This window comes from Ochotona princeps, chromosome 24 (genome assembly GCF_030435755.1).
Source record: "Ochotona princeps isolate mOchPri1 chromosome 24, mOchPri1.hap1, whole genome shotgun sequence".
NCBI lineage: Eukaryota > Metazoa > Chordata > Mammalia > Lagomorpha > Ochotonidae > Ochotona > Ochotona princeps.
This window is the reverse complement of record NC_080855.1, coordinates 15,162,806-15,189,568: the sequence shown is the minus strand read 5'-3', so window position 1 is coordinate 15,189,568 and position 26,763 is coordinate 15,162,806. Positions and strand designations below refer to the sequence as shown.

The 26,763-nt window shown below is 49.6% G+C and overlaps 1 protein-coding gene across 2 annotated transcripts in view; it reads right to left on the bottom strand.

The window, feature by feature from the left end:
• Positions 1-26,763, bottom strand: part of SNX29 (sorting nexin 29) — a 294,688-nt gene that overhangs the window by 49,370 nt on the left and 218,555 nt on the right. For both annotated transcript variants that reach the window (XM_058680249.1, XM_058680250.1), the window contains 2 exons: positions 20,552-20,607; positions 17,557-17,638 (listed from right to left, as the gene is read on the bottom strand). In XM_058680249.1, coding sequence (XP_058536232.1) covers positions 17,557-17,638; positions 20,552-20,607 — 138 coding nt within the window. The remainder of the gene's footprint in view (positions 1-17,556; positions 17,639-20,551; positions 20,608-26,763) is intronic.

Below are 26,763 nucleotides of genomic sequence, written 5' to 3'. Positions count from 1 at the left end.
TGGCATAGCTGGTACTTAACAGCCTTGATTTCAGCACTGACAGCAGGCATTGGTTCCTCTGTGGAAATGCTGTGTTCATACTCGTGCATCTCGGGGGGAGAGGAGGTGTGCATGCTGCCACTGGGTGTGACAGCCCAGGTCTCACTGCTGAGAACCACACTTGCAGCGCCTCCATGCATGGAGAAAGCAGGTGCTTAGCAACTTGCCAAAAGGAAGGCCACCCCCAGGCTCTAAATTATTCCTCTTAGGAACAAACAGCCTGCAGGTAACAAAAGAAACGACAGCTTCCGTCAGAATGAGGCACAATTTTACTTTAAAACCCAGCTTTAAAAGGACAGACTTGTAATCTCACATCAGAACCAAGGTGACAGTTCCTGTCTTGGAGCACCACGCCTGCTAACACCTTCACACTGTCACATGCCCGGGTGACTACAACTCACAGGCCCAGGGGCGGGCACTGCCTTGTCCCTGCACAGGGCCCCAGGCTGGTCCCTCCTCTCACAGCCACCATGATGAAAGCAGTACACGCTGGGGCGACTTGATGGTGTGGCTCGGACGCTCCCTCCTCCTAGGAGATCCCTCACCTTCTTGCCCCTCCCTGCCTCCTCTGAGCTTCCCTGCTGTCAGAAGGGAGCTAGGTAACCCTCCCCTGATACCTGAACTTCTGAATTTAGCACAGTCCCTGGCCTCAATGGACAGCATTCGCAGCATCCAGCGTCATACTGGTTCTGTACACTAGGGCTTCTCATTCTGGGGACTATTGCTGTGTGGGCCCAAATGATCCCATGCTGTAGGGCTGCCCATCCTCAGAATGTTATGCGCCCCTGGCCCACAGCCTTCAGATGCCAGCAGCAGTCCAAGCTGTGCCAGTTAAAAACGCCTTAAGACATTGCCCAGTGTGCCCTTAGGGGCCAGAGCCTCCCTGGGAGAGAACCACTGAAGGACACGGCTTCAGAGAAGTGCAGTTCCTTGCCCAGGGTCACACAGCTGGTTCTAGTGCTGAGTTCCTTATATCCCATTCTTACTTGAACCTCACAGGATGCTCACAATGACCTCTAAGTGACAGAGGACAAAACTGAGCTTCGGAGAGACTCGATAACCAACCAGAATCCAACAATTTTGCCATGGTCTGTCCTGCACCTGGATACAAAAGAGGCATATGGGTAATGCCTCCTGTCCAGGGTCAGACACATAATGCCCTGATCATAGGATAGGAAGAATGAGAGGTACCTGGCATGGCCAGTTTGCTCTTCTCCATCTGTTTCTGGAAGCAAGGTAATCACAACCTAGAGGCCTGTCACCTTTGCTTCAGGGCACAAAGGCTGACACATGTAGTATCTTTCACTGAAAACTACAATAGCACAGGTCAGGGGTTAACCTGCATACTGGCGAGCCACCAAACCAGGAGAATGGTGGGTTAAAAGAGGCAGCAACCACGTGGTGTGTCACTAATGCTCCCAGCCCCATGGACTGTCTCCCACCAAGAATACCATCGGCAAAGGAAATGGGGTCTACATGGGGTGCAGCTCTCAAAGCCAATTCTCTATTCCTGTGCCCGTCCATGCTCTCACAGAGCCCTGAAATGGTGCTTGTAACGCAAAGATGAATGAGGATGTAAATCTCAAGAATCCAAGGACCACCAGGCAGTGGAAGGCTCAAGAGAGCAAGCCAGCCATGAGTACATTTGCACACATCTGTTGAGGGACACAGGTGGCTGCTTTGGGGGCAGCTGAGGTACTTTGTCCCTTGTGCACAACAGGTAAGCATGCATTCCACCTGATGGCTCAATCAGGGTCTCGTTCCTCCCAGTGCCAGATCCCCCACTGGGCTGCTCAGTGCAAATGCCATCTTCTTGCTGGGCACATATGGCATCTCAGACCTGGCCTCTTCCAAGGACCAGGCCCAGGAAAGGAAGGGCACTCAGAGGGAAAGGCTGGGGTGGAGGGGGGCTGGGCCCACATCTGAGCTCTAGCTGAAAGCACTCAGAAGGCATCCAATTAGCTCCCCCAGCCAAAGGGCTTGAGAGACCCTGCTATGACAATGGGAGAGTACTGATCATGTGCCAAGAGGGAGACCAGCAGGCCTGGGGCTGCAGCGTCCCCTTCCCGCTTGGCACTTTTACCAGTGCCTGGCCATCCCTCTCCTTCGCCCTTTGCCCAGGCATGCCCTGGTTTGTTATCTCCCAGAGCCCTGGGCACAGGCACATTTGGCCATCACTAACCCACTAGCTGGTCCCAACTCAGCAGCCCTGGCTCAGGTCTCACCTCCTCTCAGAAAGTTCTAGGCCCTACTACTTCCACTAACAGAGTGATGCAGCTCCCCTCTCTCCCATAGCAGCTGTTGTACACCTTGTTTCCAGCACAAATAAGCAGCATGATGTTGACAAAAAAACAAGAATAATAAAAATAATTCTTAAAAAACTACAGGCACTCTGCTAAGTGCTTCTCATAGCAGCCATCTTGTTAATTTTACTTAATCCTACTGTTTCTGTTTTACAGTGAACAGACTGAAGATTACAATTGCTAACTCCCTAAGGTAACAGGTTTCCCAGGGCAGTATCGAGATGTGAACTCACGTATGTGTGATTCCAAAGCAGGGAGGTCTGAATCCAATATTGGGACCAATCAGAAGGACCTTCTGATCCTTACAGTGGATACCACAGCAACGATCCACGGGCTCCACAGAGGCAGTAAAGTTCACAAGGACCCTCCAAGTAGGTGACATTGGCTCCACTGTGCAGGTGAAGAACGGGGGCAGCATTCTAATGACCTGCCACTGCCATAAAGCTAGCAAGCAGTAATACCAGGATCAAAACTTGTATGCGTATACTCCAGAAGTCTATGCCAGTTCCACGATACGACTTCCTAGTCCTCATGCAACTACAGAGCATCCCAACCAAAAGAATCAAAAACCCAGACCAGGTATGAAGGACAATGGTCCAAGATGGTGAGAAATTAGCACATGCAAATTACATTACACGTCGTGATCAAATCCAACATGCTGTGATTAAGATGTGAAATGTTAGAACAGCGTGAGAAAAATCTTATGTGAAATTTTAAAAAAAAACAAACAGGCTGTTCATACACTAGATGACTGTTTAAGTAAAAGATGCATACCGAAAAAAAAAACTGCAAGGTTTTAAATGGAGATTGCTTCTATGTGATGAAATGTTAAAAGTTACTTGCTTTCCTTAAGAAAAAGTTACTTATTTGAAAAGCAGAGTGGGAAAGAGAAGAGACAGGGGTCTTCCATCAGCTGTTTCACTCCTCAAATGGCTGCAACAGTTCAGACTGACTCACCCTAGAGACAGCAACTAGGAACTCCATCCTGTCTGCTACAGCAGTAGGAGGGGCCCAAATACCTGGACCCTCAAGCAGGAAGTGCATCAGCTGGATGCTGGATAGGAAGCAGAGCAAGCAGAACACCAACTGGTGCTCTGACATGGAATGCCAGCAACATAAGAGGTGGCTTAAACCACTGTGCCACACAGCCAGGCCCATTTCTTCCTTTAGGACTTTTCTTTGTTTTCCAAATTCTCTCCAAAGAGCATGGACTACTTCTGGTATACTAGAAACTTTCACCTCCCTTCTTAGATGGTGGCTGTTATCATGGAGGGCTGAATTTGAGCTTATTTTTAACCCTTGGAATAGCTATCCTTATTGAGTTCTGATCGAGGATAATTCAAGCCTTTCAAATGCTTCAGTCGTCTCTGCTGGGCAAGGAAAGAGGCAAACAGTTGTGTTTTATACTGAAAGTGCTTGCAGTGTAAATAAGGCTCAAAACTTGTTTTGATTACTTGTTTAAGGGAAGAGCAACAGGAATGCAGAAGACTCCCATTTGCATGCTGGGTGATGAGGCAGGGAGTTACAGTTCAGGGTGAGGGAGGGAATGGAGAGGAAAAAACAACAAATCTTGAATATTCAACAGCAGATACTGAATCTCAGGTCTACTCTCTCATTGGCTTCTACAGCCCAGGACATCCTTCCCTACCCCTATGTCTCTAAAAGCAACGGGTACAAGTGGCAGAAAGCCACAACAGGACATCCCAACAGGGCAACTGCAGAGGTGGAGGCAGCATGCCCTGCCAGGGGTCACTCAGCACCTGCTCTGGAGCCTGCCTTCCCTTGGCTTTCACAGGGGCCACTAGGCTGGCTTCTGTCCAGATGGCCCCAGGCTGACACAGGCAGGTGGGGCTCAGCACCAACAGAAGGTGGCACCCAAACATGAGGACAGACTCCTTCCTGCCTGCCTGCCACAACCTCTTGGGGCTCAGTCCTTCCTCACAAGTCCTTCCTCCCTATGACTGGCCAAGCAGCTCCATAGACAGCTGACGCTTCTTCTTCGTATTACTATTATTGCTATTATTACTATTATTACTATTATTATCCACCAATGATCAAATGAATGGACAACCAAGAAGTCAAGAAAGATTCCTATGCCTGAAATATCATTTTCCTTTTACCACTTATTTCCTCATCTATTTCCCCCCCTTCATTTGTCAAATGAAATGTCTTGTTTAGGTGACATGAGGTAAAAAAAAAAAAAAAAAAAAAAAAGAAATGCAAAAGAAAGAGGGGAAGGAAAAACAAAACAAAAGCCTCAAACAAATTCTCAGTCCCCACAGACTTTTGGCTCCTTTCAGAGGTTGCAAACTGGGAATCCATGCAGGTTAAAAAAAAGAAATCTAACTCACTGCTAATATTTAAAAAGAAGAGATTTTTAACACTGAAGTCCACATTTTCATCCAACCACTCGCACCAGACGTGGGAGGTTCCCTGCAGGGTGACCCTCGGGTGGCCCGGGTTGATCTGATGTACCACACCCTCCTGGGGTAGACATACAGGGCTGATGCAGCTGGCCTGCATGTTCCATTTTATCTTCCAATGGTAATGCACAGGTCTGTTTTTAATGTTTTGATTTTTTTTTTTTGGCAACACAACCATAAATTCCTCTTTAATTACATGCTGTCGTTTTTCCAAACTGCACAGGTAAGAAATAACTCCCCAAGTTAACATGAATGCCGTCACTACTTTCAAGGGCTGGGGTACCTCTGACCTGTCTTCCTTGATTTCTCCAAGGGAGTGACCTTGGTGAGATGGGTCATATTCTAGCACGCATCGCAGGTGCCCTCCGGCAGACCATGCCTCGCATCTTCAGTCATTAGACACTGCTTAGGAGTCCAACCACATTACTGCGTGTGCTTCCAAGTGTTATATCTGGCTGGTCAGCATTCCACCGTGTGCAGGGACTCTGGTTTCTTCAGCCATTTTTCTGGGGATGCGCACGGCAGGACTGCTGCTTGCCACTTGTGTACATGACTGGTATTAGTTCCCACTCACAAAGACCTGAGCTACCCACCCCATCACTGTGACGCAGTGCCTGAGCCATACGCAGACTATGGTCAGGGCACAGGATGGGTAAGAGGCCTTTCAAGCATGCTTGTGGCTGGGACCCACTGCCTCAGTAATTGAAATACAGGATTTCCCAGTTCCTGTCTACTGTAAGGTATTTCTCTTCCTGCATACATCATGTTAATTGAGCCCCAAGGCTCTTAGGACTCCTGCCTCTGATTGCCAATAAAGACATTTAAATGCTAAGGGTAATAGTTTGCAGCTCTCTCAAAGCAGGCAAATTATGAAGACAATAGCTATTTGGGAAAGGGGTCTAAAAAACAGAACATTATCATTCGTCTTCATATTTTCAGCACAAGAAATAAAGCCTGTCTATTCAATTAGATGACCTTTTTAAATTTCGTCAACAAATGTGCAATGAGGGCAAAAGAGAAGAAAAAAAATAAACCTGTACAAGGGGAAGAACAAAACTTGATAATGGAAACTGCCGTCCAGAGTCATGGTCGCAGCCTAGATGGATCCACATTCCACCTGTAGGGTTTTACATCTGACTTCTGGTGGAGGCAGACCACGGGAGGTCATCATTCTGCCACATGCGAACACAGACTGGCTGCAGAAGCAGAAAAGCACAGTCATCCTTTCACAAAGAGTCTCATCACACCTCTGAAGCACTTAACTCAGATACATGCAAAGCCAGGGCTGCCAGCAGTCCCACTTCCTTCTTACCCAATGGTTTAGAAGATAACGCTGAAATTCATTCCATGGAGTGCACACATGCGGCAACAAGACCACAAATACCCTGGACACATGGCCCCTGGCCTACCTCAACACTTCATCTCTGGGCCACTTGCCCCAGCACATACTCCTCTTGCCAATGTAGGCAACTGCCCCTAGACATGTGTGGACACATATACATTTACCTATTCACACAGCTGGTAAATATTTATAGAAAGATACTGCTCAAAGTTCTATGATGCTGCACAAAAATAGGACTCATGGACAAAGCCAGAGATGGACAGTAAGATGGCAAGCATGCACAGAGATTGAAATGTGTCTTAAAATAGTAAGTGCTACAGAGGCCTAACAGGAAGATGATGGGGTAGAGCATGAAGGGCGTGGCGAGGTGACCTCAGGCAAGGGTGGCAAGGACAGACCTCTCTGATCCAAGGCCTGGATGCTAGCTAACAAGGGGCTAGCACTGGGTCTATCTGGGAGCGCAGCATTCTGGGAAAGGGAGAGAAGCAAAGGCTTCAAGGCCACAGGGAGCGCGCCTGAAGAACAGCAAGGGGCTCCCTCGAGGCTTTTCACTACCCTGTGTCCAACTTCTCCCTCCTTGCCCAAGTCCAACTGGTTCTATACCCCTCACCCCAGGTACCAGCCCAGCGTGGAAGCACATGCCTGTATCATGGAACCTTCTGCCAGGCCCCACCCTAGTCCGTCCCCACATCTCTGCAATTACCAGAGTCAACCCTTGCCTACATCATGAACCCCAGACAGTCTGCCTTTCTTTTCCTGTTTCCCTCAATGTTAAAAACAGAGCCTGACAGTGCTTCCCCATTCTGAGTCCTGATTTTAACAAGAGCTCCTACCAGTGGAGGAGGCTGGGGGTGGGGGGGAGGAGGGAGTGTGGGGTGGTACACAGACGGTTCTGTTTTCTGTACTATCCAGGGAACTTTTTATGAAACTGCACATTAAAACATTAAAACACCACCAACATCCAGATTTGAGAGATATTAAAACTTGAAAACAGTGGAAGTCTCAGAATTAATAAAATCTGGGAATTATCTTCCACTCCAGAGGCCTGGGCCGTAAAGGTGGTGGACCTTAAAAACAATTCTCTGCCTACAGTAGCAGTAGGGCTTACACCTGCACAGGGAGGACCGCAGAGTGCGGGCTGGTGGTCAATGTGGAGCCTCCTCAGCGTGGTGATGAGTCTACAGACATCTGTATTCACAGCTTTGCATGGCGCCAGCTTTCCTAACCTCAATATCAGTTCCTACATTCACAAAGGAAATGATAGCAGCATGACTTCCCGAAGCTGACATGATCATGAGACAACGGAAGTAAAAATGGTTAGTAGAGGGACCGGCCCACAGTGAGCAGTGTACAGATGAAGACAAAGAGACAACCTTAGGGAGGTGACAGAGCCCACACTTCACTGCAGACACCCTAACAGGCCTGCACAGGGCCCTGTGCCTACCCTGGTGGGCAGCGACAGGTGAGGGAGGAGAAAGCAGCCTGTGTCACCAACATCATCACCTCCTAGTGGGTTCTATGGTTTGACAGCAGGATGGAAACACGGAGGAGACCAAAGCCTAATGAAGCACCTACTTGCCATGTGCTGGATGCTGAGCTCGGCACGTTTTCTAACCCAATTCACTTCATTTTCATACCAACCCTGGGCATGTAGTCCCCAGTAGCTGCATTTCATGAACATTTCATTTCCCAAAGCACAAGGAGAGGCGGTGCCTGGCCTAAGACATCAGCTAGCAAACAACAGAGATGGGTTTTGCCCCTGAATTACAGGGAACACCAAACCCACGATATTGACAGAAGCCATGCCAGCAAAAATTTCTTTATTCCTAAGAGCTGGAAGTGCACAATTATGGGCACTACTGCCAATCGTCAAGAGAGTAGAAACTCAAAGCACTCCTCCAGTCAGCACGTCAGAGATTAAGCCAAGGAAAGAGTAAAAGGTCCCAGAGGAAATCTGTGAACTCACCGAGGTTCTCAGTCTCCCAGGCCCTTGACCATGAATACTTAGAAACCACCTGTAATATGTATAACATGTTCCCTCAACAGTGAAAATTCCTGGATACTCCTTAGGAATTTTTCTCCAGCAGAGACAGGCTACTTAATGAGAACAATGGACTACTCCTCTTCCTAAAGCTGTAAGTAAAACATACCCATCCTGTGTAGCTGGAAAGCCCAAGGAAGTTACGCATGGAGAGAACTTACACAACGTGCAGCACAAGAGGAGCATTCAAGAAACACAGCTATGACCAGTGCCATCATCAGCCACCACCATCATCGTCATCATCAGCCACCACCACCAGCTGCCATCCACATCAGCGCAGCAGCAGTGTCAACCACCAAGACCAGCACTAACCATCATTATCATTATCACCATCATCATCAACCAGCATCATCTATCTTAATTACCAACCAGCAGCAGAAGCACCATTCATCATTATCACCACCGTAAGTCATCACTGTCATCGTAATCATCACTAAACACCGTTACCATTGTTATTCCACATCCTCTCTCCCTTTTTAGGGAAACTCAAAGTGGCACTTTCCTCTTGAAGAACATGAAGCGGGGAGACTGCTCCGACAAGCTTTGCTATTCCTTGGCTATTTTCTGCTGTTCCTACTATTTCTGCTATTCCTTGGCTGCACAGCCAGACAGGCTGTTGTACCCTCTGAACCTGGCTTACCCAACTGCAAATGGAGATGAAGACACTTTCCCCCACTTAGCACAGCTGAGGAAGCTGAGCTGGGCGTAGGAAGAGGAACAACCGACAACAGCCTCCTGTCAGCACTAGCCCGATGCACCTGCTTCCCCATTCCTTTTTCAAACATGGAGTAATGCTAAAATGGGCCCTGGGGACAGGGACAGGCTCGGAACTGGCCCTTAGTTATAGCCCAGTATTTTCCTCTCAGCTGCTTGTGGTTACATATGTATTCAAATCTTTGTTTCCCTCTGTCTTCCCTGGGCTCCCTGCTGTCACACCTGCCTCTGTCATCTGGGCAAGCCAGACCAGCAGCATCCGAATTCTTGGGCTCAGATGCCTCATTCCCACCTCAGCAGTTCTGGGCCATAGCAGTTGTAATTTCATCCTCGGGGACGTCTGAGACTCAAATCAGCAAACTACACATTTCTCCTACACTTCTCCCTTCAGGCCGTGAGACGCAGGCTCCATGCGACTGCCAGCCTGATGAGACAGAGCAGTCTGGCAGTCTCACCACGCGGGAAGCCGGGCGCTGGAATTCACAGTCTCTCGGGAGGAGGCTGCAGCGGCACGAGGCGATAACCTTTCAAGGTTGGACTCAAAATGCTTTTTTGAGTCTAAAAGAGGCAGAAAAGGGATCCAACGTTTAAAACAACAACCCCACCCTGTCTGTCTCATTATAAGACCAAGGCTTTTCAAAGCCCAGCTCAAAAAACCCCAACACTCCAGCCCTCATGCTAAAATGGGAGGGACCAGGTAAATGCTTAAGCACACAAAACCCTCCAGCACTGGCACAACTCAAACGTGTTTGTCCCCAGCTCAAACGTGTTACCATTAATCCCCCCCTCAGAGCCCAGGGTTTTGTTTTTGTTTTTTTTTTTTTTTTTTCATCCTTGCAGCTGCCTCCAGGGGCCAGAATGGAGACCAATGGGTGGAAGTTGAACAACAAGTTCTAGAATGCTCCCCCAGCCACAAGAGGCATCTACTCACTCAGGACTGGGTTTTTAAAGCACAAGTGAGTGATCACTCTGTGCTGCAGGCCCTGGGAAAGCACTCATCACACCAATGTCGACCCGTGACAGCTGACATCCGCAGAGCTGCCCAATGGCTCCCACACCGCTTCTCCCAACAGCCTCTCTCCAGCCTCAGGACACTCACTGGAGCCAAGGGGCACCACTTCTGTCGCAAGAGGAAACTGCAGTTAGGCACCACCTGAGCGTCAGACTTCAGCTGAAGCCAAACCCAAACAACACTGGAGGGACAGGCAGACATCGGGGCTTAGTGCCAACGTCACCAGGATGCAGCACAGGTTTCTGACTCCCAGCTGCAGAGGACGGCTTTTCCAGGATATCTGGGCCACTGCTGGTCACTGACCATATGTTTGTATGTGATGATCCCCAGCACACACACGCCTGTCAATCCTGGGTATGCCAGGGCACCTGAGGTGGCAGGCACTTGCTGAGCTGAGCACACACAGTCACAGTGGGTAGAACGGGCCAAGGCCCTGTGGGAAGGCCGGGGGTCAGTCACTCAGTGCTTGGGTTGTTTCTTACACTCAGGCCGGCCTCAACACAGATGAACTGCTGTGTAGTCACTTCCACGCTGTGACAGTTAACACCAGCGAAGACACAGGCCAGTTTAGGATCTTGCTTCCTACTGAAGCCAGCACAGTCAGAGTTGACAAAGTTTTCCGCAACTTCTAACTTGGCAATGAACCTCCGGGGTCAGCTAGTTCCTCTTGCACAGGAAGTGGGGGAGGGTCACGTGAGGCTGGCAATGGATTTCCAGCACCTATGACAGGAGTCACCTGCTTTTGGATACTGGGGGAGGGGATCCAGGAGAGTACTCAATCCAGGGTCAGTCAATGACCGAGATTGTGTCTTCTTTATCACAACCAGTACCTTGTCCACTGCAGGATGGCCAAATGGTAGGACGGGCAGGTGAACAGGCAGGCAGGCAGAAAAGACAAGTGGGTAAAGTGACAGACGAAGTCCAACATTATTTCTGACCAATTCTTCCCGCTGGTCTCCATTCTTGCCCCTGGAGGCAGCTGGAGTACAGGCAACAGCTCAGAATTCAGAGCTGGGGGACCTTGGACAAGTGATTTACTAACCATTATCCTCTACCTCTGAAGTGGGAAACATGTGTACGAATTCATGGAGTAATTGTGACAACACAGTGAAGTGATGCCCAGCGCTCTGGTGGCTCAATCAAGAAACTACTTTTCACAAGATTCTTGGGGTCGGGAAAGTAGACCACAAATCTTGGAGCTGAAAGAAAAGCAAGAGACTAAAGCAAAGATAACAAGAGGATTACTACGTAAACTACTCCTAAAAACCGGTAAGAGAGTGACAAATGACAAGAGGGTAGGAAAAAGACACAAACAAGCAATTCACACACAAAAAAACACAAGTTAAAGTAGAGACAGGTGCTCAGTCTCACAAGTAACATGGAAAATACAAGTTCGAACATCAGTGAAATGCAATTTTTTCTCTATACAGACAGGTAAAATTTATAAGATGGATAATGTCCCATGTTGGTAAGAACCTGAAGACAAAGCGCTCTTTTAGTTGCTCGGAATAATGCAAAATTGGCTCAGCCTTCTTTGGGGGGCGGTTTGGCTGAGCCTATTACAATAAAAACAATCTTTTCTTCTCAGCAAATCTGCTTCTGGCTTTATTTATCTTAGAGAAATACCTACGATGTGCACAAAGAGGTTTCTACAGCATCAACTCCAGCGGTTTGGTTCACAACAGGCAAGAAACGGACAGCATGCAAAGGCCGAACCGCTGGATGCTTCAAACCAAGCAACAACTGAGGCCTACAAGTGGAAGAGGTCTGTGTGCCAAGGAGGAAGGCGTGTGTTGCGTGACCCATTTACCAGCAACAAAATGAGACACAGTCACAACAGAATCCAGGAAGTGCATGGGGAGCAGTGGTCCTACCTCCAGGGGACAGTCAGCAAGGCTAGAGACCTGGGTTGTCACAACTGTGAGACAAGTGGGTAGCAGTCAGGGTGCTGCTTGGCTCCCTGCAATGCATAGGAGTCCCCTGCCCCCACAACAAATCGTGAATAAGCTCCAGATGTCCACTTTGCCACAGCTAAGGGACAGGATCCACCATCATCACTGCATCACTGGGACTGAGGCGCTCAGCTTTGTGGGGCAGGAGCTTCTTGAGAGATGGACCGGCAGCATAGGCTCCAGTGCTGGCCAGAGGGACACTCAGACACCAGAGACCTGAGAGCTGCGGCAGTCCATAGCTGGAACCCCACACCATGGCATGTGACAGAGGAGGCAGCAAGAAACACAAGAGAATGGCTTTGACTTCCGTGCTGGCTGTCACACCACTGCCCCGGTTTGAATGGCACCACTGGCCTCTGACTGTGGCTGTGGTTCCCCTCCTACACTTGGCTCAACCCCTTCCTCCTTTTCTATTAATGAGTTTTTCACTCTGTGCCTCGTTACATACAAAGCACACAGATCCATGGGCAGAAAAGCATTTGCAGGCCCCATGGATACTCCAGCTTTGGTGAAAGGGATGAAAAGCAGGAGCTGCCCAGACCCAGAGCCTCAAGTCCAAAATCATCTCCATCCCCCAAACTACTTGGAGCCTGGGTAGGTTACTGAGCCCTGTGATCTATTATTAATGGGAAAAGCACAGCTCTTCCCTGCATCGTGGACATGCAGGCAACTCAGTTGGACTCAGTCTTTCTAACAGCTGCCCAGGCTACATGATTCCCTCTAAGCGGGGAAGGGGGGACAGATGGGACACACGAATAGGTGGGGCTCAAATATTCCTCCAAGCCAAGATACCACATTCTGGCCTCTAGGAAAGAAAACATTCCAGAAAACAAAACAAAATTTTGCTGAAACCAAGTAGCCCTCTTGACAAAGGAGACCTAATTAGTTACGTGTGTGAATGGAATATCATACAAGTCCCAGTGCTTCTGGCAGCCAAGTTCAAAGGCTCAAATTAGTCCCACACAGAAGACTGCAGCTGCACTTACACTAAAGTTACTTTTCAAAGGGAAAAGCTTTAGGTCTTAGACTCAGGCTCTGGAAATTAAAGTAATGATATATTATTTCACACCAATCTACCAGCTGCAATACTTCCTGAAGCAGAGGAAAAAAATAAAAGGCTGCTTGTTTTAAGGTCTAAGTGCATTTATAAACCTGTCAGACAGGAAGGCAGCAGCTCCCAAAGTTGTTTGGAAGGTGGGGTATTTGGGAAACAATCTCAAATATCCTCAAAGGTGTAGGCTAGATACTAATTTTTAACCAACTGAATTCCGTCACATGGCAAAACCACCACTGCGCACTCAGAGAGAGAAGGCAAGATGAAGCAGCTGCAGGCAGAGCTGTGCTTTCCTCTATGTTTCATCTGCTGCTGCTCTATCACTTTTGCCTGGGCTAATGCCTTCCAGTGGCTAAGCACAAGCGGGCCAATGCTGCCAACGTACTCTAGGGCACACAACCCTGGTATCAGGAAGCCTGGATAGCAATATTACATTTGTTCTGAACGCTGGTCAACAGCTGCCATTTCCTTCTCTCAGGTGGTATGGCGCACCTTAGCCTCCTCCAAGGCACCTGTTAAGGAACTTGTGTCCAACCTGTCAATGGTTAGTGCCTCTCACTGAGGTCCTGTCTACCAGATGTGACCACAGACCTCTTCCACAGTCCAGGGGCTGACAGCCCAGCAGCTGCATGAAACAGCGGACTTACCCAAGGCTCCCTAGCATGAAGTGTACACTCTGAGGCTCCCCTACAGGCATACTCTCTGAATTGAGACTGCTCAGAGGTAACCACAGGGCCACAGGGGGTCGCCCTGAGAACTTTCCAGGGTGACTATCTTGGCCAGCTCTCAGATTCAAAGGGCTTAGCTGGAAGGAAGGGAGATGTGTGTTTGTGTACTGCAGTGGGGCCAGTGCAGTCTCCAGAAACTTCCAGGCTTGGCTGTAGGTGCATGTTCAGGCCACTGTGCTGGGGACATAGGAAGCAGTCCATATGGGAAGCTCTCTGCCAGCCCAGGTCCTTCTCTTTAGAATGGGGAAATGAAGAGCTCCATTTTACCTTGTGCAGGAACAGAGCACCTCTGTGAAACAGGACCTTGAGGGAAATCACAACCCGGGCTGAAAAGTCCTGTTGTATGTAAGATGGAATGCTTCCTGGAGCCAGTGCTTCCTCCTCTGTAATCAGGGTCACCAGAGTTGCTGTCAGGGCATGAGTGAGCTCCAGTATGGAGCACACACAGTCCAGCTGCTGCCAGCATCCTGAATCAGTGTCCCCAAACATCGCTCCCTCCCCTGCACCCTCCTCGACTGCCCGCTCCTTCACTCCTGCTTACCTAGACTGTTCTGTAGAGGGACTCTCTCTTTTTCACTTAAAACTGACTTTGAAAGGAACTTCACAAAATGAGGGAAAAGAAAAAGAATTCAAAGTCCTAATTAGGAGGCACATGCGATAATGAACACAACAAACCCACAGTAACATGAGGACTCTGGGGCCTGTGGCCAGCCACTGGTCTTACTCCCAGCCTGCTCTCCATTGTTGGAAGGGGATCCAGGGTTGGAAAGGTGGGTGAGCAAAGGCAGAGTTTTCTCCCAGGAGCTGGGGGCCACCAAAGGGCTGAAGAGGGTGAGGCTGCCCCCCCCCCCTTAGAGTCCAGTTTCTGCCTCTGGACACCCCAGGGCCTCCTGCTGTCCCCCAGGTGGGGTCACTGCAGCCACATGCTGTGTCTGTGCATCCAGTATGGCAGTCACAGCCGTGCTCCACATGACCAGTGTGATGGGGGACGCAGCCCTTCAGCCGATCCTATTTTAATGAACTTGAACCTACACTGACATGGCTGGTGGCTGTGTCAGCCACGGCACTGAAGGCCGCAGGTCTTGTCCCTCCACATGGCACGTCCTGGGCCTCCTCCTAGGAAACCACAGATGATTTTTCATGGGAACAAGGTGGAGTACTTCTTAGAACACACTCCATCACTGCTTCATCTGAAGTCCTGCATCATGTGTAAACTGCTTTCAGAGACTATTCTGGAACATATCTTCTTTTCATTAGAAACAGAATTATCCAAAAGAAAATCTCACTTTTCATACTGGCTTTCAGGAAACACACTGGAAACTCACACATTCATGAGAAAAACATGGAGGATCTTTCGACAGACACACATGGGTTCCAGTTTAAAGTTTTGGCTTACATTTTATCTGACCCCGTTATTTTGTTTTTGTGTTTTTACTTCAGTTTTATCACTTTGTACCTCATATTTCTGTAAACTTCAAGACTCTTAGAGAATCAGATAGTATGTAGCTTCTTTAATCCTAAAGAAATAGTGTCCACTGATACTGGTATTTTAGATGGATTATTATATGTGATCCAGTATCACACGTATTAAAACCATTACAGCAAGGGTTATCCTTTAGAAATGCTTTCTTGCTCTTAAGGAACCAACCAGAAGCCTTGTTTGCTAAAGACAGAAGAAAAGCTGCCCACAAGAGGCGCTGCCTCCCACTTTAGCCACCGTGGTCGGGGGGCGGGGGGGCAGAGTCCACAGTGCCCATCCCTGTGCTCTGGCCAATATGGGCACTGCTAGGCCAGTGGGCTGTGTCCGTGAGGGCCCTAGGAACAGCAAAGGATGGGGACAGCGTGGCCACAGTGGCCTGTAGCCATGGCAGAGGCCATCCCCCAGGCAACGGCACATTTGCGGTGTCCGTCTCATTTCATAGCTGACATTCACAGGCTGAAAACTGCCAAGCTGCTTCTTGGGGTGGGGGTGAGGCTGGGTGGGGGAGGTGTTCAGGAAGCTCTTTAGATATGATTGGGGTTCCTTTTTCTCTGAGACGGAGCTGTCCACTTCTCTTCTGCCATCCTCCAGGTGATGTCTCCCAGATGCCAGTGACCGCCCAGCACGACTGGGAGGACACTCACACCAGATTCTGCATGGTATTGTTTGGGGTTGGTTGGTTGTGGGTTTTCTTGGATAGGGAGAGTTTTGAATAAAAAGAAGGAAAGAAAATACTCAAAGATCCATCTCAGCTAATTTCCTCCCTAAAACACGGCTGAGAGCAGCATAAACACTCAGCTCATCCTAACACTTACTAAGGTGCTATGCTGCCCAGCTGAGCATGCAAGCGAAAATGACTTTCTTGTGCCAGACGCGAGCTCATCTCTCCAGAAGACTCTCAGTCAGATGCCTGTATCACAGTCACACCCACAATCATCCCAATCACCAGGGAAGGCATGGGATAGATACTGAACGTCTACACTGTGCTGTGTGCTTCTTTTTTAAATAAGAAACTGAATTCTTTTCATCTGCTTGAAGGCAGAATAACAGAGAGAGGGAAAGAAGGGAAGTGAGAGAGGAGAAAGTAAGAGCAGAATCTTCCATCTGCTGGTTCACTTCCCCAAATGCCCATGCAACAGCCAGAGCTGGGCCAGGCTGAAGCCAGGAGCCTGGAACTCCATCTGGGTCTCTCCCACGAGTGGCAGAGGTCTAAGCACTTGTGTCTGTTACCTCCTAGAATGCATTAGTAGGAAGCTAATAGCAGAGTAGCTAAGACTCAAACTGGCACTCTCATCCTAGCTGTGGGCACCTCAAGGGGCAGTGGTACCTACTGCACCCCAGGCCTGCACCTCTGTATAGTGATGTATCTCTCACCTCACAGCACCTGTACAAAGTATGATTATTTCTACTTCATGGGCAAAGGAATTAACATTCTGCTAGTGGCATGGGATTTAAAGCAGAGTTCCTGCTTTCAAGTTTAGAGTCCATTCACCACTACCTCACTCTGGGGAAAATGGCTAAACAGCTGAGAAGACTTAGAAAAAGCTGCCCCCAAAACTCAAAGGGAATAAAAACAAAACCTATGGAAAATTACAGGGGATGCAGGAGGAGAGAAGTGGCTAGAAGTCAGTGCTGGGAAAAGCAGTTCCAGCATACGTGAATATGAAAGGCTGGCACCCAGGCAGCTGAGAACTAAGCCAAGAGGAAGACAAGTGAGCAACACTGAAATGACACCGGAAGATGAGGGAGAAGACAGAAAACGGGGGTCCCATTCAGTGGGCAAAACCACACCCCAAGAGAACAAAGGCACACTGGTCCCAGACACTCAGGCCTCTTCAGGGGCTGCCTCAGGGAAGCCAAGGGGGCACCCACAGCCTCTGCTTGTTAGACACCCCCAGCCCTGACTGGGGAGACCACACAAGTGGTCGGGGTCCCTCCAACTCTTGTACCACCAATGTCCTGGGAGCCCAGCTGCAACTCCACAGCTCAACCTGGAACTCAAAGGTGGGCTTGCCATCCAAGACAGGCTGGTGACATGCAGTCAAGGACTCTGTCGGTACCACCCAGACCAGCTGAGGGCCCGGGGCTGCTGGGGACCACTGTCAGCCCACCATGGGCAGCCAGAAATGGGAGTTGGCAGCACATTCCTGAGAGCAGGTGTAGTCCTGCCTGAAGCCTGGCTCTCCTGCTGCAGCCCAACCCAACAGGGCCAAGTTCTGCCTGAGCAGGCACAGCTGAGGTGCTGCAGTGGCCACATTCAGAGGCTCCCCAACTCTTCCTTCTACTTGGCTGAAGGACAACGATCACTTGCCCCCAGCAGGTGGGCAGCTCAAGTTTCAGCACCTGTACCACGAGACCTCCCAAAAACAGTGCCCCCCCACACCTGTAAGAGGTAACACCCAAGGCACACCAAACAGGCACAGTCCCTTCTGACCCAGCTGTGGTGTGAGCCTGAACCAGGCATGTACCTGATACACGTGGAACGCGTTCGCCGCCTTGCCACGGAGGAACACCGATGGGATCCACACGTTGATCAGCGCTCGGTTTGATCTGACCCAGAGAAGGAGATCAACATGGGTTATTTAAACTGATAAGCAACAAGCAGGCAAGGGAGCAAAGCTCTCCCAAAGTGCCATGCAAAAGCATTTTCTGATGCTTCTATCACTCAGACCAACATGCAAAGACCAGGGGAGACCCTATCACTGAGCGCCTCAGCACCTATCTCAGGGACTTGGCTGGAAAAGGATGTCTCTATCCACACAGTTTATACTCTGGAGTGAGAAAGAGCTGCCTCCAGCTATTCACTGAGTGACTCTGGCCTACAATCCATCAGAGCGTTGGTCTTGCTACCTGAAAAGGGTGGGGGAGGGGAGGGTGGGCAGTGGAAGCCCTGACAAGCTACAGGAGGCTCAGCATGGGAACACCCATGGTCTCTGGACACTCAAGAGCCCCCTCACTACACTGCCTTCACACCCTGACACGCATTTTCACATCAGACTCTACCAACACCCACGACTGGGAGAGCCATGGCTGTTTGGGGCCAGGGGAGAGAAGGACAGCAGGAGATGCCACATTGAAAAAACAGGATACCAAGCACAGACATCCACCTCTCCCCTTTTCCAAAACACACTGTGTTGGCATCTATTCAATTATCTTGCAGTGCACAGCTCCACGTTTTACCTCTAGTCACACAATTTATCCTCATATGGGCTTTGTAAGGCTGGTTTGGGTGATGCAACATCTTCCCTATGGGCTGACTCTGCCCTTGGCTCTCGAGTCACTGTTGTGCACACACAGCCTGCCACCTCCACCACACCACTTACTGCCTGGAGCCCAGTCTCAGCAACTTCCAGGTCAAACACCGTGGCTTCTGCAGCAGCACGGCCATTCTGTTAGGGCTGTGAGGTCCCAATCTCTGCCTCCTCTGAGAGCATCCCGGCATCAGCCTGTGAATTCCCGCCAGCCTCCTTGCATTTACAACAAAACACACAACACTCAAAGAAACAAGATTCCCTGACTTGATGCTCTCACAACTTCCAGAACAACAACAGCAACAACAACAACAAAAAAAACTGTTTTATTTTCACAAAGAAAATAACCCTTTAGGTAATGGCTCTCTGAAGAAGCTGGACACCCCCCTCCTCAGCTCTGAGTTGGGGTGGAGACCTCCTACATGGGGCAAATTGCCCCCGATTGATGGACTCCTCAGGACAGGGCACAAGCTGAAATTGCGAGCCTCCAAACTGGCTTGTTTTCTAGTGAGACTCTGCCCCAAGGGTCTATCCAAACTGTACAGTACCTACAGCAGTCTCTTTGAACTCTGGTAATTTGGGGGCTAAAGGGTATATGGGGAAGGTGACAGACTTGCAGAAATGTAGTTAACACTGGTCTTCTTGATCTCTTCTGAATTAGTGAGGACAGCTGGTCTCCCAGGGCCACAGCGAGGCTGCCCCCCATGGGCATGAGCCGCATCTTCCTTTCAGAGCATTTGCTGAAGTGGAACTGGCTGCCATGCCCACATCCCTCCTGGGTTCTTACCCCGTTTATTCTTTTGCTTATCCCTGCTCTAACCTGCACATTCATTCAGTGACAAGCTCCTGACAGCTGACCATGTGCCAGGCAAAGGTAGACACTGGGGACAATAAGGAAAGTAGATGGAGGCCAGTCCCTGGAGCACACAGGCGAGAGGGGAAAATCTCCATAAAATCCATCTTACTGAGGTCAAATCCTTAGTTTGATTTCCACTTTTTTTTTCCAATTTACTGAAGGGTGGGCATTGGGTCTTTTGATTAAAATATCAGTTAAGATGCCCATGTCCCATACTGGAGTGACCAGAACTGACATGCAGGTCCAGCTCCTGACTCCAATACAAACCCTGGGAGGCAGCAGGTGACACTTTGAGTAGTCTGGTCTCTGCTGCCAAGTGGGAGATCTGCATTGAGTTCCCAGCTCCTGCTTTGGCCCAAGTGTGTACTAACCATTGAGGGGTTTTAGGGAATAAATCAGCAGATGGAGCAGACACACCCACACAAGTTCTCTCTCTCTCTCTACTATCTCTGTACCTCAAACTATAGGGGACAAGAGATTTTAACTACTGACACTCATTTTGTGATCTAGCACCTGGTCTACCCTGGAGGACGTCCCATGTGCACTGGACACATGTGCTGTCACTCAATGCAGTGCTCTCTACACACCAGTTGTTATATCCAAGGTTAGTGCATGGTTCCAGGCTGTTTCCTTCTAGTTGCCCTCTCCATTACTGAACAGTAGGGTGTGGAAATCTCCAAATCATCAAGCTGTTTCTGCCTTCCTTTCTGTTGCTTTGCAGATCTGTAGTCAGTTGCAACTATGCTTACAGCTGTTATACAGAAGTTGCTTAACACCATCTTAGTAATCCCTTCCAAGGGACTTTTGATTGAGGGGCTGTGGGTGCCAAGTAGGCCTGCTGTGGGCTGAGGCATCAGAAAAAGACACCTTTGATCTAGGACTGGAGGAAGCCTGAGGGTTGGCCAACTTGGGGAGGAGGGCAGAGGCTACACAGCCGAAATAACAAGAGAAGTGGGCTGGAGCTGGGCAAGAGGACCAAGAGGAAATGGAGGCATGGGGAAGCACATGCGTCTTGTGTGTAGGAGGCAGCTGGCACCAGGCTCCAGCTGACTGTGGCCTTGTAGTAATGTGAGACTAGCTCTGCAAGAAACTTAAAATGCCTTAAATATTTATGTGACATCTTCCAGCCCTTAAATGTCAGCCACAACTTTAAAAGTGTGTCTTGAAGCAGCCATGAGATAACACATGACTGAAGGCCAGGCTGGGTCTGCAGGACACCTGCGTGTACAAGAACCACCCCACATGGTACACACTGAAGTGGTAACTTGCATCTTCCCCTGTTGTCTTCTAGGATTCAAGCCAACAACAGAGCCTGGTTTCTAACTTGCCCCTCACGAACATATGCTATGGACTTACATTTCAAAATCCGACAAGCTCTGGTCTTCGGATGTCTGACTCAGATCTCCAGGCACCTAGCAGCAGGAGAAAGGGGGGAGAGAGGGAACAGGTGTTATGGTTACCAGGGATTGCATCATCACAGAAGAACCTTCCCTCAGTGATCTCTGAATACTTCCCATTAAGAATGAAGCAGAAGAAACAACGACTGTGAAACAGGATGGGACTCCGTGGAAGGAGGCTGGGGACTGTGCTGTGGTCATACAAACACCACCACAAGATCCCCAAGGCCTTCCTGGGAAAGGCAGCTTATCACAGGCATGCACAAGCACGTGCTGTGGGGCCCACAAAGCCTCACTGAGTGCTGAGCTGTGAGGGGTCACACACATGATGGGGAAACCATCCACAGCCACCACGAGGAGCGGCACTCACAGACACAATGTGTCCACACCGAAGGGCCACATTTGCTCCCACAAGTAGCTTCGACCCTTCTCAATGACAGGTGAGCAATGCAGGCAGAGGAGGCTTCTGCTGCTGACTCAGAAGGGCCCCTCTCAGACTTTTAAAGTCTCCTGTTGTTAATAAACTTTGGCTATTGACCGTCAGTCAGTAGCCTGTGTGTATGATTATCAGTTCCATGCACCAAGTCCTTCGCTGCTGAACAGCAAACAGAAAGCAAAGAGAAGGAGAAGGAAAGAAGGCAGGAGGCAAAGAAAAAGAAAAATGCTCTGGTCCCTCTTCAGTACGAAGCAGCTTGGAACTGCACCCGCCTGGCATGATTCCAAGAGAGAAACACACCCAAGAGACGGCAGAGGATTATCACCACAAATTATGTCATGTCTTTTGAACATTTGTGTCTTTCTACAATGAAGGTATTCAGGGATCACACACAGATACAGACTCTACCGATTCAAATGCATATTACACTAGAGGGCAAAATATTTTCCCATATTCCCTTCGCACCACTCATATCTCTCTAGAGTACAGACAACCAGACAAGAGACACTTTGCTTCCAAACACTTGTACACGTTGGTCACGGGAATGCAGCAAGCCAAGGGCTCCAACGTCACATCATCTTCCAGACAACACACTTCTCCCTGGGGGCGTAAGCAACCTGGCAGGAACGGTAGGGTAGCTCTTGCCCACACCCCCTCAACACCTGAGGCTGGGAAGGTTCCCCAGGCAGGGGGCAAGGATCAAGAAAGCAAACAGGGGAGTAGAGGACCAGTGTCAGGATGCAGCACTTCCAGGTGTGCTTGCAATGATGGCGTTGTGTGTGCAGGAGCATCAGTTCCAGAACTAGTTGCTGCTCTTTCCAACTCAGTTCCCGTGAAGACACACCTGGAGAAGCAGCAGGCGAAGACTCAGGTCCATGGGCCCTGCTGCTCCTGTGGGAGACTCAAATGGACCTCCAGATTCCTGCCTTTGTCCGGGCCCAGCCGGGGTCACTGTGGCTACATAGAAGGGAATAGGCAATCTTGTTCTTTCTCTCTGAACCTTAATTTTTATTGCTCTGCTTTTTGAATATATAACTTTTTAAAGAAAACCAATGGGAGAAGAGAGACTCAGAGGCTATGAGGGCACCAGCTCCACAATAACTACCTCTTATCAGTGCAACTGTCAACCACTGTCAACCACAGGTGAGCAGAGCTTGTACAGACAGGCAGACAGGGACCTCTTTCAAAACAACCTCTGGCTGTATGGTCCCACTGCTGGGGCTGGGGTTTGACCTGGCCTCAAGTTCACACAGGTTAGCCACAGTTCTCACGATAATGGCACTTTGAGGGTGGGAAATTCAATACAATTGTGGTGTTGAGAGGTGGGATGCTTGAGAAGTGATTAGATGGGACAAGGCTGTTAAAGCAGAACCCTGAGATCTGATGACAAAGAGACACACCAACCACTGCCTAATGCCAGGTGATGCCCTCAGCTTCCTCAGGACTCTGCCAGCAGGAACACTGTCACCAGGCATCACACCAACAGGGCCACTCCAATGCATTACAAACTCCATAAGCTGGGATCAAAGCCCTCCCTTTATAAAGTAGGTTGCCCTTGCTAGAGTGCCAACAAGATGATTAACAGGGTACAAAGCTAAAGTCTGAAAGAACTGGAGGGAAAAACAAGGTGGGGGTCTGTAGCAATGGGCGTGGCTTCACAAGGACCTTTTGCACACGTGGGTGGCTGATGCTGGGCACACTGTATTTTCTTGACAGATCAGCTTACCCTCAGGGACGCAAACTTTTAGGGAACATTTTATGTAGAGGATGTGAGACTGGGGAGTTGCTAAATCCTTCTGACTTAGAGGCTTTTCTTCTAATTACGTGGAATTACAGGGATCAGCAAGCCAGGAGATGCCTGTGCATCCTCCGAGTGTCAGGGAGGCTGCTTAGAGAGACACTCAGGGAACTCGAGACCCTCTGTGGACCTAGCTCGACGCAAAGGCCAGGCTCCTCAGCAGCTGCCTGATGCTAATGAGAGACTGGGCTTATTACACACATAATTTGGCCGCGTGTTTTTGTGTGCTGTCTGCCCTGACTGGTGCAGGGGCAGCAACCCTCCAGCAAGCTGATCCCACTTCACCTTTAGGCCGCAGGGATGACTGTTCTCAGAGAGCCACTGTTCTAGTGACACTGGCCCCAAGACCCCCCAAGACCAGAGACTCTACGAGGACACACCTGTAGGGTGCGGCCTCCTCTTGGGTTCACTTGCCTTGTTTAGCTATGGTTCGGCATGCAGATAAGCTGTGTCGCTTCTTTTCCCTGACCCACAGAGAAGGGTCCCTCTGCCTGCAGCCACGCCAATAGTATTTGGGGACAGGGAAAGGCAGAGAAAAGGCCAGCCGGGGTCTGGATATTCCCAGAGCAATCCCCCAGCCCGGTACACACGTGGACATGGGTGGCAGCTGACACCCACAGAGATGTCACTCCCGGGAGCATTGGTGTGGATGTTCCTCCTGACCTGAGTTTCCTGGGCAGTCTGGGGACAGCAGCAACAGCAGCTCTCACTGTCCTCAAGCTCTAGGACCAGTGACTTTGGAAACTCAGACATGGGATCACCCTGCCAATCGTAGCAGATAAGTCCTTGAACCCGGGAAGACACCAGTGGTTTCACTAAAAAGAATGACATATACACACTGTGTGCTGACTTAGTGCTTATTTAGATAAAAAGCAAAGAGAAAGACATGGAGTTAGGAAGGAAGAAAAAGAGAGAGAGGAGAGGGGAAGGAGAGAAAGGCCTCTGGTCACTGCCAATGCCTTGGGAAAAACGTGCTCCTTCTTGGTGACTTCATCAGGACCTTCCCTCCCCCCAGCTGCCCTCCCAAGGGTGTGCGAACACATCACCACCCTCAGGTGGCGCTTTTGTGCCCATGGCTTTCCACTCTCGAGAGCACTTCTGCATGATAGCTTTCCCATATCCTTCTCCAAAAGCCCGAGGGGCAGAGGTGCCAGCTCCATCCACGGACAGGACACAGGACGTGAGGGCTTGGGAATAGTAAACACAAGAAAAGGAGAACTGCCAGGAGCCCAGCCCACTCAGCAATCCCTACGACTTCTCCAAGTGGGGAGAGCTGACAAGAGGCCTCTGGTCACACCCCAGGTCTCACAGACTGAGGCCCAGCCAGCACCAAGTGTCAAAAGAAGAACAGTGCCATTGTGGATGTCCAGCTCTGCAGGTGACTGCAGCCTCAACCAGCATCACAGGTGGTAGAAGAACCACACAGCTGGGTACAGTCAACCCCAAACTATAGAATGGTAGTGGTCTCTGAATCATTAAGTTTTGAGGTGGGGTGACATGCAGCAACGGATGACCCACAAAAGTAACTTGTCAAAGGTCTCTCAGCTGGTGAGTGGCACAGATGGAATTTCAATGCAGGTGGTCTGGTTCCACCTTCTTCCCTTTAACCCTCACTACAGGGTTGCCATTTCTTGCATTCAGCATCTGGGGAAGCTCTGAAGAGGAAAGAATGTGCATTCTCACACTCAAGGGCCACAGCCAGTGCAGGAACCTCTCATCAAATAAAGCAAGTTCAGACTCAACTGCTCAAGAATAGACATACACAGGTATACAGCTGGGCACAACCCTAAACCTCTCTCTCTCTCTCTCTCTCTCTCTGTACCTAATTAATTCATTTGTTTATCTGAAAGGCAGAGTGTCAGACAGAGAGGGAGAGGCAGCTTTTCTGTCCTGGTTCCTTCCCCAAACGCCTTCAACAGCCAGGGCTGGCCAGATAAAAGACTAGGGTCAGGAATTCCATCTAGGTCTTCCATATGGGTGGCAGGGCCCCAAGTACTTGGGCGACCTTCCGCTGCCTCCCCATGTGCAGGAGCAGGGAGCCTGAGCAGAAGCGAAGCAGCCACTCTGAGATGTCAGTGTCGCCAGGGTACAACCCACTGTACAACACCAAGTCACCTGAGTCTTTCTTAACTCCCTCCCCCCCCTTTTCTGGCCACTGCTTTTGGACCAGCCTCAGGCCTAGATAATATGGTACAGATCTGACCCAAATCCAGGTGTCGCTTAAGAAAACCCAGGCCCTGGGCCCAGTGTGGTGGCATAGTAGCTAAAGTCCTTGCCTTGCATGTGCCAGGATCCCATATGGGTGCCAGTTCTAATCCCGGCAGCCCTGCTTCCCATCCCGTTCCCAGCTTGTGGCCTGGGAAATCAGTTGAGAACAGCCCAAAAACCTTGGGATGCTGCATCCGTGTGAGACACCCAGAAGAAACTCCTGGCTCCTAGCTTTGGATCAGCTGAGCTCGGCCATTACTACACCCACTTGGGGAATGAATCATCAGATGGAATATCTTCTGCTCTGTCTCTCCTCCTCTTTGTATATCTGACTTTCCAATAAGAATAAATAAATCTTTAAAAAAGAAAACCCAGGCCCTTTTCTACTTTCAGGCACACAGGTCAGCTTCCAGGCTTAGCATGAGGGACATCAAGCCTTAGTTAGCAGAAAAATGTAAAATTATGGCCCCTAAGCCTTGCTTGGTCAGAGGAGTCTTGGAGGTTCAGCAAAACTCTGGTTTCTTCCACCTCCATCCCACACCCACCAGTCTCTGACGGCTCTGGGAGAAAGAAGCCACAACAGCAGAGAGAGCCGACACAGGCTGAGTACCTACTACGTGCCGAGGCTTTAGATTCTTACGTGTAATCCTCACAACCTGTGAGGCAAGCCCTGATCAAAGTTCCTACTCCCTTAGGCTCTTTCCCCAATTCATGAAGCTAACTCTCGCCGTCCTTCAAGGCATAGCTAAAACACGTTTCCGCACATGCCTTCTCTGACCCTCACAACTAAATAGATTCTCCACGGCTTCCTGGACCATGCAGCAGGCCTCTCATTTTGCAATCACTTCACACTGGGTATCAATTACCAACTCCCTCCCCGTGTGCTCTGAGGGCTGTGTCCACATTTACTTTTTCATCCTGTCTACCTGTGCCCACAGCACGTGGGAGCCTGGCCTACCATCTGAAGCATTTGGGAAACAAATGACAACTGATTAGCAACTAAATCATAATGTAAGATGTATTACCACACTGAAATGTCAAGTGATTTAAAAAAATGGTTTTGTAGCAAATGCAAAATCACTAGGCATGGTAAAGGGAAGGTAGATTGCAGATAAAAAGGACCAAAGAAAGAGATCTATGTGCTCTTTCTGTTGGTTACAGGACTCTCAGACACAGGGCAGGAAGCTTGCGTCCCAGCTGGGACAAGGGCCTAGGTGCATGCGTCCTGTAGTCACACTCTTATTCATTCTTAGCAAATAGCCTTGCCTGAACCTATTAACTCTCACTTTCCACTGTCAAAAGTGGGGACGACTCCCCAGCCCAGCAACACTGCTGCTCCCTCATCTCATCTTTTAATAAGGAACAGAACATAACAAGGCCTAATTATCTTCCAAATCCATTGGCCCAACCAAGGAGGCACTGGTCCTGGCTGCTGATCAAGCCAGCCTGAGCCATCCTCACCTCCAGGAGGCAGTTGTCCTGGGTATGGGCTACTTCCAGCATTCTGTGTTTGTCAATTAATTTGTTCATCTGCACCACAAACATGCAACAAGGGGGCATCAGATCTGTGTGGTGTGAAAAACAACTGAGCTCATGCAGCTGGGAGTGAACAATGGCAAATGCCAGCTTCAAGCAGATCTTTATTTTATCCCCTCCGTTGCCTTGGTAGCCCTGGAGCCCCTTTCACACAGACTATCAGTCCACAGTGGATCAGTTTTAGAAATGTCTG